The sequence below is a fragment of the Gobio gobio genome (assembly GCF_949357685.1).
Source record: "Gobio gobio genome assembly, chromosome: 22".
In the NCBI taxonomy this organism is placed as follows: Eukaryota; Metazoa; Chordata; class Actinopteri; order Cypriniformes; family Gobionidae; genus Gobio; species Gobio gobio.
This window is the reverse complement of record NC_137118.1, coordinates 27,186,321-27,206,528: the sequence shown is the minus strand read 5'-3', so window position 1 is coordinate 27,206,528 and position 20,208 is coordinate 27,186,321. Positions and strand designations below refer to the sequence as shown.

The 20,208-nt window shown below is 38.7% G+C and overlaps 1 protein-coding gene across 1 annotated transcript; it reads right to left on the bottom strand.

Moving 5' to 3' along the window:
* Positions 1-69: 69 nt before the first annotated feature.
* slc38a9 (solute carrier family 38 member 9) lies at positions 70-18,741 on the bottom strand. The gene is made up of 15 exons (XM_079804418.1): positions 18,664-18,741; positions 17,074-17,186; positions 16,046-16,175; positions 13,088-13,206; positions 12,712-12,775; positions 12,525-12,618; positions 11,330-11,500; positions 11,158-11,214; positions 10,367-10,555; positions 8,386-8,493; positions 7,730-7,836; positions 5,363-5,476; positions 5,107-5,255; positions 2,076-2,165; positions 70-1,957 (listed from the first exon to the last, which is right to left on the bottom strand). The coding sequence occupies exons 2-15, from the start codon at positions 17,154-17,156 to the stop codon at positions 1,792-1,794; spliced, it is 1,641 nt and encodes a 546-aa protein (XP_079660544.1). The 5' UTR covers positions 17,157-17,186; positions 18,664-18,741; the 3' UTR covers positions 70-1,791.
* Positions 18,742-20,208: the final 1,467 nt, after the last annotated feature.

The window sequence follows — 20,208 nt, the reverse complement described above, 5'->3', positions numbered from 1 at the left end:
TATATATATATACGAACTAGCTGATCAATTGAAAGCAAACCAATGATGTAAAGTGTGAAATCATAATTTTGATGGAACATGAAAAGTTTATTATTTTTATTCACAACATTTTGGGAACTATTTTGTTCCTCTGACACTTTATAATAAAAATGTTTGGCTGCGATATGAAAACATCAGCACATTTAGCTTTGCTCTTTTAAAGTGAGTGGCAAGCATTATGAAGGAAACCATTAAAACACCCTCTGTTAACAACACTTGCACTGGATTTTTTTTAGGGTTTGAGTATATTTAGGTAACTAGAGGTGTTCCCTTTATACTGTGAAATGAAAGTTGTTCAAATATAGAAAGGTCACTTAAAGGGACGGTTCACCCAAAAAATGAAAATTAGCCCATGATTTACTCACCCTCAATCATCCTAGGTCTATATGACATTCTTCTTTCAGACAAATACAATTGGAGTTATATATAAAAAAAAATCCTGCCTCTTCCAAGCTTTATAATGGCAGTGAATCATTGTTTCTGTTTTGAAGTCCATAAAAGTGCCTTCTAAAGTGAAGCAATGCGTTTGTATAAGAAAAATATCCATATTTAAAACTTTACAAACTAATCTCTAACTTACGCTAACTGTCGTACGCACGTTCACAAGAGACTTGCGTTCCAGCGAATGACGTAGGACGAACGCGGAAGGGCAAAGGATGTTTGTAAAGTTTTAAATATGGATATTTTTCTTACACAAACGCATCGCTTCAGAAGGCCTTTATGAACCCCCCGGAGCCGTATGGAGCACTTTTATGATGGATAGATGCACTTTTATGGACTTCAAAACAGAAACAGCTATTCACTGCCATTATAAACTTGGAAGTCCGATTGTTTTCCTCTGAAAGAAGAATGTCATATACACCTAGGATGACTTGAGGGTGAGTAAACCATGGGTTAATTTTCATTTTTGGATGAACTATCCCTTTAAAATGTAATTGTTTAAAAATACACAAGAACAGAAAGACAGAAAGTGACAAAAATGCTTAAAAAGTGACTCAAGCTTTGGAATCTCACAAAAGTGCGCAAATTTAAGCTTCCCTTATTGTTGTGCACATACTTCATAAAGTGACGTGAACTTACACAGAAAGCATCAGTACACTCCGATTCAGCTGGAGAACGACACACAGATTACAATATCACAAGAAACAGTCATCAGGAAATGTTCGCCTGTAACCCAGTCTAGAGACTTATGTTTCCCTTTATGTATCCATTAATTACGCTGGTTATTTTTCAGTACATTAATACAACAGCATTCACAACACTGTCACAGTGAGGACCGGGTCTGGAAGAGCTTTGAGTTGCACGCTGACATCACCCGTGTCTAATTTGAGAACTTAATTCGAAGGTACGTTTCAACAGTGATGTTAGGCAGAATTCACTGGTGTTCAGTACAGCTTCAGTGATAATCTGCTCATCACATGTAACACAATTTAAAAATAACGTTTTAAATTCTGATTCTGATGATGAAGAAAAATACAATTTTTAAAAAGTTAAATGATTGAATCCCTGCTGAAATAGCTTGTGTTGAACTAGTAAGAGCAGTTTAAAGCGATATAACAAATCTACAACTTTAATTAAATCCTTTTAAAATGTCAAAACGTAGCTGTTTGGTGCCTTTGAGTGAGTTTCTTGTATTGAAGTTCATGTGTACTTGTTTAGTAGGTTAGTACGTCCAGTACTGAGACTTAATTCCTGTGAAAATCACCCAAGAAACCAGAGGATATGCGACTGATTTAAGGCCCGTCCAGCGTGTCACATGAAGAACTGTCCGAACAGGTTGGCCACTCCGAGCAGGACGAGGAAGCCGTGGAAGAGTGCGGAGGGCCAGCTTAACTCACCTCTGCGCCTGAGTGACACCATGTGGATCAGAGAGGGAAGCACAAACACCAGAGCCAGGCCACAGATGGCCCCCGAATACCTGAGAGCAAACAAACTGTTACAAAACCTGCTGTTCTTCACAGCACTACCCAGTTTAAAAACCCACAAGTCACACTGGTCCTGTTAAGAATAACCCGGAAATATTACACAGCTCTTACCTGATGATAGAGCCAATGTTGGGGTAAAACCTGGCCGTCAGAACTCCAGCTCCGACAACAACGACGTTCAGTAAAAAGACATGAAGGAAACTAGGAATGGAAAAACAAGGGATTTATGCAAAACAATTAATGACGTAGACACAGGCAAATCTTTAAGATCATTCTTGTAAATATACAGTGTGTCTGTTTTTAACACCGTGTTCCAACTCTCATTTGCGTATAATCATTGCCAGTTTTGTAATTGGTTATGAGTGAGGCTGTGGCTTAACACCTTAAATTCATATGTGTACTGAAGGAAGAGAAGTGAAACGTGCAATATCATGCGAAAGGTCTACTCTGCTCTTATTCTGACGTTTCTATGATGCTACTCATTTTGAGGTACATTATGAAATGTTTCAACTGTAATTCCTTAACATCAGCATAAACAAGTGTATGTCCATCTACAAACCAATATGTATATTTCTAATTTATTGCTGTGCACATGTGGGAACTGCATCAATAACAGCACATACATTAGCCGAGCACTAACGTGAAGGACTGATGTAACAAACGTTTGTAAAACAAATCTGTTTTCGGTAATAGTGACCCACAGGTGCTAATTCAGAAAGACTGTAATAATGTGAGTTAGCCGGAGACCTACAAAATATAAAAATTTGAAACAATGTATTTTGAACACCCGGTAGAAAATATATACATAAATAATTGAATCATATGTACAGGTTGTGATTCTGAGGAGCAAGCTGGTCCAAATAACCTGGGTACTGACCCATCTTTAATAAGCGTTTTGTAAATCCCATAGACCTCAGTGATTTGAGAAGCAATCGTCAAAAGGTTATTCTGCGGTTGTATCGCTGGTAATTTTAACCACTGACTCTTCACATCCTCTTCATTTGGAAGGGTTTACAAAGAGAATTTGTTTTTGCAGTGCAGGAAACAGCATCTTCTCGCCATGTACACAACATGAACCAGCTACAGTGTTAGAGGGCGGGTCAAAGTAGACCTTGTTCATGGGCAGTCAATGAAGACCACAGGCAGGCATTATGAAAATGTGTTACGTATGCAGGACACGGAAGTGAGACTGGAATTCCTGATGACGCCTTTAGCAATTCAGAGTCGATTCATTCTTTTGAGAGACTATCATTTTATTTATCGTACACTTTCGACTTTACATCTTTGAAGAACTTTTACATTCACAGACAGCTACATTACACACTGCATTAAAGGGAATATTCAAAAGAGCATAATAGGGGTAATGTTTGAGATCAGTGTCAGACTGCATATCAAACGAGCCCAGTCAAACTGAAATGCAAACACTCACAACCCATCTTTCAACTTTGACAAATGTCACTTGACATCATGAACAATTGAGACCTTCTTAAAGGATTAGGCCACTGTCTCAGATTAACTAATTTTCCTCTTAAAATTAAAAATAGCCGATGCTCACATTGTTCGATAATGTGCAACACACATCTAAAAAATGTGTTTTAGTGTTTCATGACCCTTTAAAAGGATAAAAGGGGTGCTGACGGTTTTAAATGGTACTTTATACAAAGACTTTAGGTATACAAAGATGTTGCACAATGAATGGGAGAAAGTGCAAAAAGAGCAAATCGCTGACTGATAAAGGCTGCATCAGAAATCGCATACTTCCCTACTATATAGTAGGCGAAAAAGAATATATGTGACAAAAGTAGTAGGTCCAAATTCACAGTACTAATAAAAGAGTATTCAAAAAGTACCCATATGAAGTGTGCATGTACACTTTACTATCCCATGAGGCCATGGGAGAGGATTTATGGATGGCAGTCAAGCAATGCAACTGACACTGGTAGTTCACATGATAATGACAACATGGCTAATGTAGTGTGTCTGGATTACACTCATTTTCATACTATATAGAGCATACTTTTTTAGTGGTCGTGTAATTACTTGAAAAATAAGCTTTTTTTTAACGCTATTAGAGCATAAGAAACAACATTTATAGGACAGTTCATGTCAGATTTTGTTGCTGATTTGAAATATTGTGAGGTCAGCCAGCAGTGTTTGAGATTTCAGGATTCCCCCATTCAAGTAGATAGGACCTGGTCTTGGATGCCTGAAATAGCGGCCCGGAGCCGTCTCAAATATGACTGGTGAGTGAACTGACGTTGCTTTATATCAGTTATTTGTCGACTTTGCTTGTTTACCGTTCAAGAATTGGAAAAGTGGGTCTTTCGACAATATTTATTATAACTCTTGATATTTATGTATTAGCTTTGACAAGGGTGATTTTTAACACTTTATTTTGATAGTCCACTTTATGCATTCTACTAACTATAAGTAACTTTGCACCTACAAGTCAACTTATTTTACTAACCCTAAAACCTAACCTAACCCTCAACTAATACTCTAAAGTAGTGCTGTCGAATCGACTAATCGCATCCAAATTAAAAGTTTGTTAGGAGAATGCCTGTAGAGGACCATCAAATTGTAAGTGTAACCAATTTTTTTTCTACCCCTTTTTCATACAGACAAGCCATCATTTCAACCAAACAGCCATTACAGCCTTGTCTGGCTATCACCAGACCAAGCTCAATCTTTTAAGATTGAACATTGGTCTGGGGAGTCTGCTATGTATTTTCTCCTGCACAAGAGGCGTGATCAAAAATGGCTCTGTACGCAATTCCATCCCTTCTCTATCCGTCATTGTGTTAAACCCGCCAACAGCACCAGTCTGTGATTGGTTTCCGCAAATGTGTAACAGACGCAGGATAAAGTAATGTACATGTTTCCAGCCTGAGCAGCAAGGCGAAATCAAATCACCGGCAGATCAGGCTGGGTTTACCCAGTCTAATTACAGCCATGAAGACTCAAAGATTGAAAGCTTATGCATGTTTCAGTGGATGTGTCATGCAGCTATAGAGATGTCAGAAGCAACATTTAAACTTGCTGAGGACATCTGCTAGTTAAAGCTGTGTGAACACAGCAGAAATATGTCCCGTCACTAGCCACACAGTTTTTACTCATTACTATTTAACCAGTTATTACTCACCCTGGGTAATGGTCCCCAAAGATCTGGCCCATGAGCTGCACGCGCACCAGGTACCCGAGCAGTGGATACACAGTGGTCATCTGGAACAGAAGGAAGGTCCTCGCTACAAACACCAGGATATCACTGCTGGGAAAATTATCCAGGAAGTTCTGTAATAGAGGAGACAACGACGTCAATATTAATGGCTGCTTGAAACGGCTTATTTCAACAACTAAATGTTTTTAATATTCCATTTGCTGGAAATGCTCAGTCTTACTGGTTCAATACACTCTTTAGACAGCGGTGGTGATGGGAAAGCAGCAAAGATCAGCACTCCCACATAGAGGTATGTCAATCCCACCAGCAGGTAAGCCAAGGACAGATCCCGCACCTGAAAGCACAGCAGCAGCTCACTATACTCATCTCATCAAGACAACGATCACACAAATAACAGCAATAACAGTAATAATAATGGTAAAAGTATTATTGATGATGAGGGCGGGGCAACCTGTCACTCACATGAGATCCACCAATAACAAACCACAACCATCCAATCAATTCCACACGGACAAAATCAAGTCCCGTCCTAAATTTGTTCTTGTTCCAGAAGCCATTTCACTAGGATATATGTCACAATAGAGAATAAAGATGGCCGTAACTTCTAGCCTGACAAGCCAGACCCACATCAAGATGTTGGGTCCGGGAACTCACCATTGGCAGGGCTCAATCCGAGGGGCGGGATAAACGGTTGTCTTTCAAATTCCCGCTGCACGCAATAGGATAGCGCTACAACCAACCAGAGCAACGAAGAAGGAGAAGCAGAGCTAGTTGACAGATTAAACTTTTGCCGTACCCGGTCAGCAAAACTCCGAACACATCTTCTTTTCTTAAGAATCACTTCAGTGCCGTTCTTTGTTCTTTTCTCAAAGAAAAGCATAACTCCAAGTCTTCCAGAGTCGCAGCCAAAGCCGATTCGAAAGACTACTGTTTGCCAGCTTCTTTGTTTACAAGTAGCACGTGGAACTGCGTCAACTCTGCCGTCATTATGTTAAGCCCACCCTCCGACTCTATACACGATGTGATTGGCCTGACCAGAGTTTGGTTTTCCCAAAGCCAAAGCTCGAGAGTTGCTAGACGACCCTGGCTGCAAATTACTCAATTAATTGTTCATGTCCAGTTGATTATTTCTTTGTTACATTTCATTTAATACATTTTTAGGTTTTTTTCAGCCCGTGAACCCCCTGAAGTTCCCTCAAGAACCCCATTTGGGAAACCCTTTTTTAGAGCAAGGTTTACTTTAAAGGGGTGATGAATTGAGAAATCAACTTTCCCTTGAGCCTTTGATATATAAAAGTTCCTGGTAATATAATAATATCCTGTAAGTTTCAGAGCTGAAAATGTCCTTGTTAGTCAAAGAAAAGCTTTTATTGACACCAGGCCCAGAAAACGCTCAATCTCAGAAAACGTTGACCATAGAATGCAGAAACGCCACCTCAACAGAAGAACTGCTTCTGTAGCCCCGTCCACCGACTCGTGGAGCTAAACAGATCGCGCTACCGAGCAATAAACATGCCGGTTCCAGCTCATGTGTGTAAGACATTGCGCGTTTGTTCGCTTCATTTCTCCGCAGAATCGTTTGTAAAGAAGACACAGGGCGAGACTGGATATGCAGACATATTGAGATTAAAACACAATGCTGTCTTAAATAGTGAAATAACATTCCTTTCTTTGTGTGTGTGTGTGTGTGTGTGTGTGTGTGTGACAAGTAATAAAAAAATAACATTCTAATCAATCGCAGGTGGATGAGAGATGAATCATTGTGTTTGATAAAAGGCATTTTACGAGCCCTGTGAGCGTTTCTCCACACAATTTCAAAATAATTCCCACATGTACTGAGGGGAGCTGAAGCTCATTAAATATGCAAATATTATCCAATCTTAGCCGTGGGTGTTTACTTCCAAGTCTTCAGTGCGGCACGCCCGTCAAAACAGAGCGTGTCTTGAGAGAGCCACAAAACCAGGGTAGAAAATAGCCAATTACTTATTCATTATGATGTTTTTGAATGTAAAAACCACGCGAACATCATAAGTTGACCTCAGACAACAGTATTAAAAAATAAAAAAAGCCAGTTCCCCTTTAAAACATTACAGTGTGTGAAGGATGTACAAAGATTAATGAGTTAGGCACATTTAGTATCCCTAAAAGAATGCAAAAAATCTTAATGGTCCTAAAAACGGGATATAATTTCTTTATGCAATATACATAACCTATTTATTTTGTGGTGAAATGTTATCTGGAAGAAAGAAGAAAAATCTTCATATTGCCATAAAAATGTCCTGTGTTTGCTGAGTGACTGGACTTTGTGAAATGAAGCATTATGTCCAATCTACAAATGTCCAAGAATCATTACATAGACAGAAAAATGGTCATAGTTTTGCTGACAATGAGGTTCTTTCTGTTCTTCCTGACAGCTCTACCACAATGACTCATCTCCACTTTCCCCTTTGCTATGTCTTTTTAGCAACACAACCTTTCAGTCACTCTGTAACTTTTTTGCACACAATGCGAAGAAGTATAATGTATGGAATATGGATGTGCTGAGTTAGTAATCATACAGTGATGTAGACAGGCGGAGAACACTCACATTGTTTTCTTGATGTCTGTTGCTCTTCATAAGTGTGATGATGCAGTTGTGAATGAAAAATGCTAATGTGAGAACCCCACTCAGCTGAACAAACAGTGATCTGAACTCTAAATCAAGACAGAGACAACAAAGTCAACCAACACATTACACATAAATCAGAATATGCTTATTCATACCACCACAATTCTCTTTCACATGACTCAAGTCAGGGCTTTGCTTGCCTCAGTACATCATGGAAAGAAAAACGACAAACTAAATGTGGATTTGCAAAGCTTTTCGATCTCTGGATGCCTGATTTTGCACTTGAATTGACCATTTAATAAATTTATATGTCATGCAAATTGTCCAGCAATCAAAAAATGTACAGTAATTTACTTGGATTGCTGTGTGAAAGGGGCTATTGGCTGTTTCAAAAGTTGAGCAGCAATTTGGGTCAAAGTTGAATTAGCGTTGTGTAGTGTTAAAAGTTTCAGAAAGCTAAGCTAGTGGCTTGACGCTTAGCTTTGTAGAGTTTACTGCAATGGGTAACAGTCATGTGAAAGGAAATGAAAAAAGAACCATAGATATCCCTTTAGAATGTGTTTACAGGTGATTGTGTGACTACTTGCTCAAGAAGTTGCAAGATTGGAGTAAAAGAAAAAAAAGGATTCCTTTACCTGGGACAAAAAACGTTGATGAATCAAACCAGTGGAACTCCAGGTGAAAGCCCAGTCGAATGGCTTTATATGTGACCAAAAAGATGAGATAGAGCACCGATATAGTGCCTGTGAAAATCAATGAAAGCCTCTTAAACAACAGGTTGACAGCAGATGACACCGCTGAACTGATCAAAACCCAAGCTGCTGTTCATATCAGTCATAAAATCAAGTCACAAGCAAGATTATTCCATTTCAATAGACCAGAAAGTCAAGAATCGGCCTGTTACACAGTTGTGGTCAGAATTATTGGCACCTCTATAGTAAAGATGGCTACAAAAATAAATCTGCATTGTTTATTCTTTTGATCTTTCATTCCAAAAATTCACAAAAACCTAACCTTTCATTGAAGTAATAAAAATAAAATAAAAAAAAACACATTATGAAATAAATGCATGTTGGCCACAATTATTGGCACCTCTAGCATTTTTTATGAATTAAATATCTCTGAAGTATATTCCTATTAATACTACAAATTTTTAACACCCCAGGGTGACTGTGTCCGGCCATGACTTCCTGTCCCACAGGAGTATAATTAAGAGGGAACACACAAGCCAAATCCCCATAATCATTTATCACAATGAGTAAAAACTAAAGAATATAGTTCTAATGTGCAGCAAAAGATTATTGAGCTTCACAAAATAGAAAGTGCCTGTAAGAAAATAGCTAAAGCATTGAAAATCCCCATCGACTAAAGATGTTACAAATCTGCCTGTAAAAGGAAATGTGTCTATATCGTCCTAATACATGGTGAGGGGAGTTTGAGAGGCCAAAGACTCTCCAAGGATCACAGATGGAAAAATGCAGAAATTAGTTGAGTCTTGGGGTCAGATGAAAAAAAAAGAAGAGAGGAGATGCGTTTGGTGCAAACAGGGATAAGCACCACTTCATGCCCACGGTTAAATATACTGCTGGATCTTTAATGTTGTGGGCCTATTTTTTGCTGGAGGTCCTGGACATCTTGTTCAGGTACATGGTATCATGGATTTTAGCAAATACCAACAAATAAAAAAAATCAGGATGTCCTTCGGAAAAAGAGTAGGGGTGTAACCCCGCCATCCTGGCCTAATTTGCCCATTGTCCTCTGTCCATCATTGCCTCCTAATCATCCCCATATACTGATTGGCTTCATCACTCAGTCTCCTCTCCACCAATAAGCTGGTGTGTGGTGGGCGTACTGCCACAATATGGCTGCTGTCACATCATCCAGGTGGATGCTGCACATTGGTGGTGGTTGAGGAGATTCCCCAAGAAAAGTGCTATATGAAATGTAACAAATTATTAATTTTATTTCCCTGATCTGAACACTATAGAAAATGAGTGGTGTGAACTGAAGAGAAGCACCAATATGGAGCTGGGAATCTGAAGGATCTGGAGAGATTCTGTGTGAAGGAATGGTCTCCGATCTCTTGTCAGGTGTTCTCCAAACTTATTAGGCATTATAGAAGACTCAGAACTGTCTTGGCAAAAAGAGGTTGCAAAAAGTATTTAATAAAAGGGTGCCAGTAATTGTGGCCAACGCGTTTTGGAGAGCATTTATTTCATAATGTGATTTACCCCCCACTTGCAATTCTTTTACTTGAAAGGTTAGATTTATTGTGATTTTTTTTTTTTCAAATAAAAAGATAAAAAGGATAAACCATGCAGATTTATTTTATACAGCCATATTTTATCATATTTACCAGGGGTACCAATAATTCTGACCACAACTGTATGTAGATTTTGAGAGTCTTTCTCTGCTCTGTCTTGACCGGACTGCGGCATTCTAGTTAATTTGCAACGGAGGACATTCAACCTCTAAGTATTTTCACATCAAATCTCTGCTACACTCCTTCCATTAGCTCACGATCCCAGATCAGATCAAGTCCAAAATACTTGTCTTGGATAGATATAGATATAGATATAGATATATCCGCTGTAGCTGGGAAAATAAAGGCCATACCTAGGAAAGTGAACCTGGCGAAGAAAGAAGCTGAGCGGAAGTTGAGCAGCGGCAGTAGCAGAATAATGAGGTAAAACGGGATGGTGTTGGTTTTACTCCACCAGTGATCAAACACATGACCTGTGCTATTCTCACTCGCGTAGTACAGAAGAGTCCTGTTTGGATCCACATCTGGATACGGACATATCACTAGTGCAAGAGACCAGAAGAAATACACAGTCTCATTTTGAATGAATGAATGACACTTTGAATGATCAAGCACATGAATTGCAGCTTCGATAGCAAAATGAGATTGTCTAAACATCTCTAATAATCCCAATATTTTACCAATATTTCAGGCAAGTAGATAAAAAAATAAATAAAAACAATTAATTTCAGTAGATACTTGCCGTGATATTTATGATCAGATTTGTTAGAGTATATGGATTGGAATATCAAAAAAACACTGAAAATCTGAAAATCATCCAGTGCAATGAATGGTCAAAATCTATAAGAGGGCAATTCTCGTCTAGGCAATATGGCTGACTTAGATGAGATTTATGATTCATGCATAACTGCCCAACGACTAGGTGGTGCGGTCTCGAAATGATTCCAGTATCGTCAATGACACTTACCAAGTTTTGTTCAAATAAAATACAGATTTTTGTGGGGTAAAAAAACAAAAAAGAATCAAACCATTGAACCCTGGGTATTATTAGTCACTGTATGGCTCAGGGAATCCATAGGGACCAGGCTCATGACTTCAAACCAATTACTACTAATAATCATAATAAATCACTATGATGGCTCACCTCTATCTGTTCCATTTGTTCCAAAAGTATCTGATGAGCTGACATTGTGAACATAGTCTGAGGATGCAAAATAAACAAGCAGTAATACATATCTTCCTAGAAAACATCAACATCCTATGAGCTAACGGACAGCAGAAAAACATGAGAAATGTTGGGGGAAACTATCACTTACTGTAAATGAATTTCCCTGTATTGAACAGGAAGTTGGACATGAGAACCCAGTAGACCACCATTGCACCAATCAGGGACACCAGTGAGAAGATGAGACTCAACCATTTTCCAAATGCCCCGAAGTAATATTTACACACATCAGGAAACTCCCAGTCTGAAGTATCCACATAAGCTACAAAGACAGAGCTCGTTAACCATGTAAACCTGACATTAAATATATATTTTTGAAATGGAACAGTTTATAGAACATCTAGTTAAATATGGAGCTCAAACACGAAGAGGAAACAGTTCAATATTATTCAGAGGCCCAAACGGAGCAAAAATATGCAATTTGGATCAGATGCTAATATTTATAAGGCCAAAAAGTAAGAAGAAATTCTGATAGCTTGTAATTAGAGAGCCTTAGAATAGCAGACTACTGATAACATGCAAATGAATATCAGTACTCCAATATATATCAGTAAAAAGTATCAGCGCAGACGATAGGATATTCATTTATTTTCAACTTGACTGCAATGTTTTATTCTCCATTCAATGCATATTGCCTATACATAAATGAACCGCTATGTTATGTCATCGCAGATTAAAATCTATAGAAGCAAAATATTTATTACATTTATGAAGAAAAACCTCAGCACCCAATGCTCTGTCGTCTATTGCCTCAATGGTGTACAGTGTCTTTGGGCGGATTGCTGAGGCGGACGGTCGGCAACAGCCATTAGGATTGTTTGTGATTTGGCCTTAGTGACTTAGAAGTCCTCTTGACCACTCCTAACTTTTCACAGATTTTGGAGCTGGTTTTAGCGCTAAAATGAAATGCTCTAGGAGCAAAAATGTAGGAGTCCTAAAATTAGGTCTGGCATGCCCATTATTTTACGAGCTACTTTTAGCCTTAAGATGTTTTGAGAACACGGCCTCAGGATTTAAACCTGGGTCCCCTTTTAACATCAAACAAACATTATAGCCCTGGATTATCCTGTCTCTCGGTCACATGATGTACCAGAACTGTCACTGGGGTCTCCTAAAAAATTGGGGTCATCATGCCTCTGATTGCACATTAATCTGAGAATGATACAATTATATGAACCTAATTATTTATTAACCTATATCTTTCATAACATAAGCCTTGTGTATTGTGGTAGTAAAAATGTGAAAGAATGGCTGTTTATTTAAGAGAAGTCATGTGGTTGGCTTACGTATGGACTTTGTGGACTTTAATACTCTGTAGCAGCAGTAAAGCGTCAGCAGGCCCATGAGAACAATAATGATAATGCCCAGAGTGAAACCAGCCTAGAATGAGAGCCAAAGATAATTCATCTTCATAATAGCCTGCAATGTGTAAAGGAAATACACACACAAATAAAATAAATAAAGTAAACTTACTTGTTTTATTCCCCATGGTATACTTAATATAGATGTTCCCATCATAGTGTTCCATATGGCAAAGCTGCACACACACACACACACACACAGTTTCAATCAGTTTTAATAACTGCTTGTGCATCTGTAGACATGTCACCACGTGAATCCATATTAACAGGTTCCCTCAGGTGCTAAAACTGAACAATTGCAGAAACAACTGTACTGTTTAAAGGTCATGAGTATTTTATAAACAAGTATTGCTTAGTTCTGATTGGTTGTCTATTGGTAGTCAACTCAACATTACATTCCTGCTTCTTATAGGTTTGGCACTGCAGTTCTCAGTACTCAGTTCATAACTTCATAACGTCATTAAAAGCCCTTTTGAGGTTGGTCTTACATTGTGACAATGCTGGGGTTTTTAGCAGCACTGTCCCCTCCCTGCACTTTGAACGCTGTTCCCAGTGGACTGTAGATATAGAGGTCCTCAAAAGAAGGAATCACATGGTCTGGAGGTGCCTGAGGAAGATAAGGTGCATAAACAAATGCATTTCATCACAGTAAGGGACTAGATCGCAAACTTCAGGAGTCCCCAAACAAATGATGAACTGTCCTAAAATACTGGTGGAGAGTGGAATTCGTGGTAGAAGACCGTGTTAATCTGTTTTTAGAAAAAAAGGAAATCAAAGCCGCTGGATAACTGAATTATACGCAGATTCAAAACAGCAGATTGCTCACAAATATCTGTGAAACAAGGCAGCATAAAGCTATGGTAGCCTTTGACTTCACCCACTCACAGCCCTCAAAGAACAGGATGATCTTAGTCGCGTTTACACAGGCAAAAAATAAAAAATCCTCATGGATTGGAATTTGTTGCACACGTGTAAACACAAAAGAGATCCAATTTTTTCATATCCGATCGGAGCCACTTCCAAATGTGGCTTTAAATCAGATACATATCCGATATCTAGACATCCGACCTACATCTAAACACGTTTATCCGATTCCCCTTTGAATTCCAAGCCATCACAAGGCGAGGGCGACACGTTTGCCCACAATTTAATGTTGCATTATGAAGCAGATGAGCCTGTATGTGCTCGCACGCAGCTTTTTTTATTGAGGTGGAAACCTTATAAAGGAAAGAAATGTTCTGCTTCGTGCAGACAGAAACATTCAGGGGCTGGTCTCCGAAGGTGGTATTTTTTCCTTTAAGCGACTCAACTGGGGCTTTTTAGAGACATTGGGAAAAATTACATTATCTTCATGTCTTCAAAACTGTAAAGGACAGATTTTTTTGGACCAGACTCTTCCTCAAAAGGTAGCTGGATGATCAACCAGTTCAAACCTCACATTGAAAAAAGGTCTAGAGACCTGCAATGGTTGTGCATGGTATCATAGCTACAAACAGACACAGAGCACATTCTCCAGAAGAGAACTGGCACCCCGATTTAGCCTGGTTTCTCCCAAGGTTTTTTTCTCTCTCCATTATGTCACCTGATGGAGTTTTGGTGCCTTGTCACGGTTGCCTTTGGCTTGGCTTGCTTAGTTAAATATTTATTATTATATTATAATATTTTCTTGCTAAAGATTCAAATAAATGCCTGCATTGACACTGTATGATAATTGAAATTATATCTATTACAGATATTTAGCATGCCAAATATCTCACGGGCGTCGGCAACTCGTTTGCGATTCTCTCAGATCGCGTCTTTGATAATTCACACTGCGTGATTGTCACTCACGTGCACGAGCAACGATTTTCCTATGATTTCGGGCATTTGTCTGCGATTTCCTAAAACCTGTCGGCGAGTTAAAATCGGGCCTAAAAACGGGCAGTGTGAACTCTGCAATACAGGACTTAAAGGATCTGCTGCTAACATCTCGGTGCCAGATACCACAGCACATCTTCAGGGATCTAGTGGAGTCCATGCCTCGACAGGTCAGGGCTGTTTTGGCAGCAAAAGGGGGACCAACACAACATTAAGTCACAATGTTATGCCTGATTGGTGTGTGTGTGAGTGAGTGAGTGAGTGAGTGAGTGAGTGAGTGAGTGAGTGAGTGAGTGAGTGAGTGAGTGAGTGAGTGAGTGAGTGAGTGAGTGAAAAACTGGAAAAATGACGCCTGTAATTTCAAAGTGAAGGTTTATATAGACTGATAATTAGAAGCGCTCTTTTTTTCCTTCTTGGACGACAAACCAATCACTGTCTTCAAAAGACTGGTGTCATATACGCATAGACTGTAAAAAAAATATGGACAGTGTCCCTGACGTCACCCATAGGTTTCAGAAGAAATTTTTTGAAGCCTAAAGTCAGCCGTTGCTATCTTGGCAGCGCATCACCGCGCGTCACTCCCGGATAACTGTAAATGGGCAAAGAGGTGGGACGTGGCTGGAGCTGAGGTGATGTGATGACTAACAGACAGCAGACAAACGCCAATGCACTCAAAGTGGCCACGCCCTTAAATATGCAGAACTTTAAGGCTTTATTTAATGTAAACGAATGAGTTATAAAAAAAATGCACCCCCCTCACACTTGTCATGAAGTGCAAAATTAGCCGTATAGACTAAAACCACGATTTGTACCAGACTGTAAACATGTTTTTTTCTGCTGTAAAGTATGGCATTTTAACATGGGGCTCAATGATATTCTGCTCCCTTTTGGAGCCTGTCCCTAGTGGTCAGTCAATGAATTGCAGTCTAAGTCACTTCCGTATTGGCTTCAAGAGAAACTGGGGCAGGTTGCCGCTTGGTCATACGTAGCAACGGGGTCAGCCCGACTCCTCACTAACATAAGTTTTGGTATTTTCCTTGCTCAGAGTTGCTCTCAGATCAGTCCTGAATCACTCTTAAGCTAAGAATCATGCGTAGCAGTTTTTAAGGTAAATTAGAAGCTTTCTAAAAGGGTGCTTAGAAGCTTTAAAAATACAGGCCCAGATCTGTGCATTAAGACTTGCAGTGTAAACGTAGCCTAACTGCCATACAAATAATTACCATTAACAAAGAAAATTGAAAGCTACTTGGTTTAAAAAGTGACTTCTGTATGAGCTGGGCTTCACATATAGCTAATGACAATGGACAATGGACCATTTTTCCCACAAAAAAATGTGCAGAAAGTTTGCTAATGTGACCGCAGCATAGAATTAGTGTTGGGAGTTAACAACTACAATAACAATGTAATACATGTGAATGCAAATGCAATAAAGTAAAACCATAAGGATTTTGTATTTTCACTTAAAACTATCCTATTTGGTCTGTAATATGTGGCTCAAATTTTCATGTTTGTTTGTCTGTCACATTGAACAGCACATTTGAAACACGTATTGGTATTTGTAGTGAAATGTGATGTAGACAGCGACACACCAGCAGTCTGTCTGAAGAGGCGGTCAGACGGCCGTAGTAATGAACTCGACTGCTCAGCGCCGCAGCTTCAGCGGACACCCTCTCCTGAGCGTCATCCTCCACAATATTCCTGGGCTCCACATGGAACGGCCTGAAGGACAGAGCAAACAGGATTCATAAACATCTCAGAACATGAATGCTGATCTAGGATGCTGCTCTTCACACTAGGTCTGATGGCTTCAGGTCAAGAACTGTTACTGTATACATTAGTGCAGGGCTGACCAACAAGGTACTATAGATCTACAAAAACAGGATTGGGCAGCCCTGCATTGGTGTGTTTTGTGATATTGTGCAAATGGAGTTTGCAAGTGGGTTTTTGTTTTGTTTTGAAGCACACTGCACATACATAGCGCTACATCTTAGACAGTATTTGTGAAATACCAGACTCAGTTAATTCAATCCTACCAGTATTACTAATTAGTCCTGGAAGGAAACCAAAAATGTTTAGTTTAATTGTAAGGGTCAGAGAGAGGGTGGAAAGGGTTCATGAAAAAACTAAATTATGGATTCTTGGTGGATACACACACAAACACACATTTGTATAGGTGGTTTACAGGGACTCTTCATAGGCGTAATGGTTTTTATACTAACCCTACCCATTACAGAAAACGTTCTGCATTTTTTAAAATGAGTTTAAGCCATTTGGTTTACGAGGACAATGGAAAGCATGTTTACGTTGCAATACTCATGTACACATTTATATCCTCCTACACCATATATATAAGAACACACACACGTCTGGTTCGCTATCTTTGTATCGACTCTCCGTAGAAGTAATGGTTTTTATTCAGTACAAACTGTATATTCTATCCCCCAACACTAACCCTATCCATCACAGAAAGCTTCCTGCATTTTTATATTTTCAAAAAAAAATCTGTATGATTTATAAGCTTGTTTCCTGATAGGGGACCTCAATTTAGGTCCCCACAGTGACATGAGTCCCCATGAGTCACGGGATAGAAAAACATGAACACACACACACACCGTACCTTCTTTGCTTGGGGTCCAGTGAATCAGTGTAATACTCCCCAGCTTGCACTGATCCTAGTAAGGGTTTACTGTCCTCATCCATGATGCTGTGCTTCGTTTAAACCGTCATCACCTGTACAGATGGACAAACAGACAAGAACACCAAACCAGATCTGAGACAGTTCAAGAAGAAAGATGGTTTCCTCTTCAAAAACACCACACTTACAGCCAAACATTTGAAGACTTTTGACAGGGAGGACGAAACGTAAATAGCAATTTCCTGTGAAAGACATGTATATCTGGAATGACACTTCTGGATAAGACATGATGAGACATCTCACACACAGACTCTAAAGCATCACAGAGATTCCTGTCCTATGAGTAACATAGACACATCCGGCAGGGCACTGGAACTCACAGCCCCTGACAATGACTTCTACATCTATTCGTTAGGTACACTGATGTCCGGCCTAGAAAAACTGATATATTCACTCTTTATTTAAATATTATCAAAAATGTGTCAAAGATTTTGTAAGCATATTGCGTAGTTTTGCTTATTTGTGATGATAACGCAATGAAACATGACAAATTGTGCAGACATAATTTTTGGCCAGGCTGTCATACAAAGAAACTATAAACAAGAGAAAACCAATTAAATTGAAGTGGTTGTGTTGTAGTCAGTGCATTTGTTTTTTCCTGTTAGGTTTATTGTTTTACAATGCTTTTTTTTTTCCCACAGTAAAATAAAACCTGTAGCTAATGGACTTTTTTGCCAAAGAAAATTGTCAGATAAATACCTTAACAAAGGTTAGTGTTTGTTTTACCTTCACATTTAATTTACTTCAAAATGTGATGATTAAATATATTTTTTTATAATTTAATCAAACTTGTAAAATACAAAAATTATAAGAAAAACAGTAGTGAATAATCCAAACAACAAAACAACAAAAGCAGTGCCAACACCAAATTTGACCAAATTTTATATCATTATTAGCATAGTAGTGAAGTTCATCTACATATTCAGCACGCAGAAGCAAAAGTTATTCAGAAACAGCAAATGTAATCATCACTAAATCCTGTTAACACAGTGTAGATTACGTTTCCTGTTGTTTGGGGTCTTGACAAACAAAACGTGCTCTGTGAATAGAGCATTAATACTCATAATTATTTACTATTGCATAGAAAAGCCATTCAGAAATAAGCTGAAGCTCATAATATCATATCTGCAGTTTGAAGACACTTCTGAAAGTCATATGACATCAGGTGTCATTATATGAGCCCTGCAGCTGCAGTCTATTCTCAGTTTAAGAAACAAACACCTGCAGTTTCTCTACAATAATACACACGTTAAAGGTGAACTCATAGCACACATGTGAATGTGTGAGCGCATCATTTTAAGCCCTGCCAATGTATACTAAGATTAACACATCAACCATGACTGAATATATACACTAAAATGCCCTAACAGCAGCTCTATCTGTCATAAACAATACTGTTAGGTATGTAGGTATCTGTTCAGACATCCGTACGCGTCACGTGAATATAGCTTGTTGCTTTACTATTTACATATAAGCTTATCTCTAAATAGGAAGTTTTAATTATAAACTTACCAAAACCAGGCATAAACCGACAATCTGCTGAGACAAATGTTTTGAAAAGGAAACTCAGTATTTAAACGGCACATGCCTTTCAGATGTCGCATGGGATTAGTAGTGCAGATTTCACAGCTACACAACGCTTGTGGAACGAGAAAGAGTTCAAACTACTACACTACCCACAATTCCACAGGAGGCGGCAGTCCATACCATAGATATGTATACGTAGATCCCATTCGGCCTCTCCAGGCACGTCGACGCGCCGCCATTTTAGAACGGTCAACACAAGTCAACACTTCAGATGCTGTCAATCATCACTCGCATAAAAAACAACAGCCTCTGTAAAGCCCAGTGCGATTTAAATTCCCGAAGAAATTGGATCACCTTTCACAGGTCACAATGTGTTGGTTCGTGTTTTCATATTATAAATAAATGTATAATAATTTATCATTTTGACTCATAATTTTCCCTGTTCTTAAAAATGGTTTAAATTCAGGTATGTGATGTTGATAATTTTATGACGTTTTTTTATGATGATTTTTGAGAATTTAAACTTTCAGATAATACCTATGATGATTACTTAAAACACGGGTTGAATAAATAGGCTATATTGATGTTTATTAAACATATTACTATTTTTATAATTTATTTACTTTGATGGCTGATTGGTTGATGGTTTCTGATTTCTTTCCAATGAACTTGTTTATAATGAGTTCACTACGTTCATTAAAAGCTGAGCAATGTGTCTGTAGGGTTCTCTGATGGTCAATATTAATGAGACTTAAGAAAATGTAAAGATCTTTAACCAATATATTTAGCACATGCAGAATTATCTACCATTAATGATAAACGAAATCCTAACTCATCTGCTTCAGTCTATTGATGTATAGATATTAATTTCATACATGCTTGTGTATAACTACGATTGCAGACAGCAACATTTGAATATGCACAAAGCGCGTTCACGACCAGTTTTGACCGTTCGAAAATGGCGGACGGCAAACGCGGCCCATAGAAACAGTCGCTAATGGGGAATCTACGTATACATATCTATGGTCCATACTGTTCTGAGAACAGATCCAAATGGTTTTAGTCAAGTTAATTTAGTAAAAGTAATTAAACACAAAACTAACATTTTATATTGAACTCCTAAAAATTTAGTAAAGAGTTCCCTTTGTTTATTTGTACACCATTTTTATATAAAGATAGCACCCTTCTGAAACCTAAAACGATGAATGGGACTTCATCAGCCATTCTAAGTCCACAAGACCAAAAGTGCATAGAAGTGTGCCATTTGGGATTCAGCCTATGTCCGATCTGCCCAAAACTTCACGTTTTATTGGAGTCCTGACCTGAAGATGTCTACATGCCAATATTCAGTTAGTCAGAGCGCCACCTGCTGGCAACAGAATGGAATGCTTAGTTTACACCTGGGTGACGTCACGGACACTACGTCCATTTTTTTGTCTATGGGTTTACACTGTAATTCACTCCCGGGAACACATTTAAAGTCGGCATGAAACGGAAGTTGAGATCGTCTTTTTCTCCTTATTGTGACGT

Coding starts and splice junctions, on each gene's coding strand:
- slc38a9 (XM_079804418.1), bottom strand. CDS start 17,156: ATGGATGAGGACAGTAAACCCTTACTAGGATCAGTGCAAGCTGGGGAG. Junction 11,215..11,329: donor TACAGGGAAATTCATTTACA/GTAAGTGATAGT, acceptor TTGCATCCTCAG/ACTATGTTCACAATGTCAGC. Junction 1,958..2,075: donor AACATTGGCTCTATCATCAG/GTAAGAGCTGTG, acceptor GTTTGCTCTCAG/GTATTCGGGGGCCATCTGTG.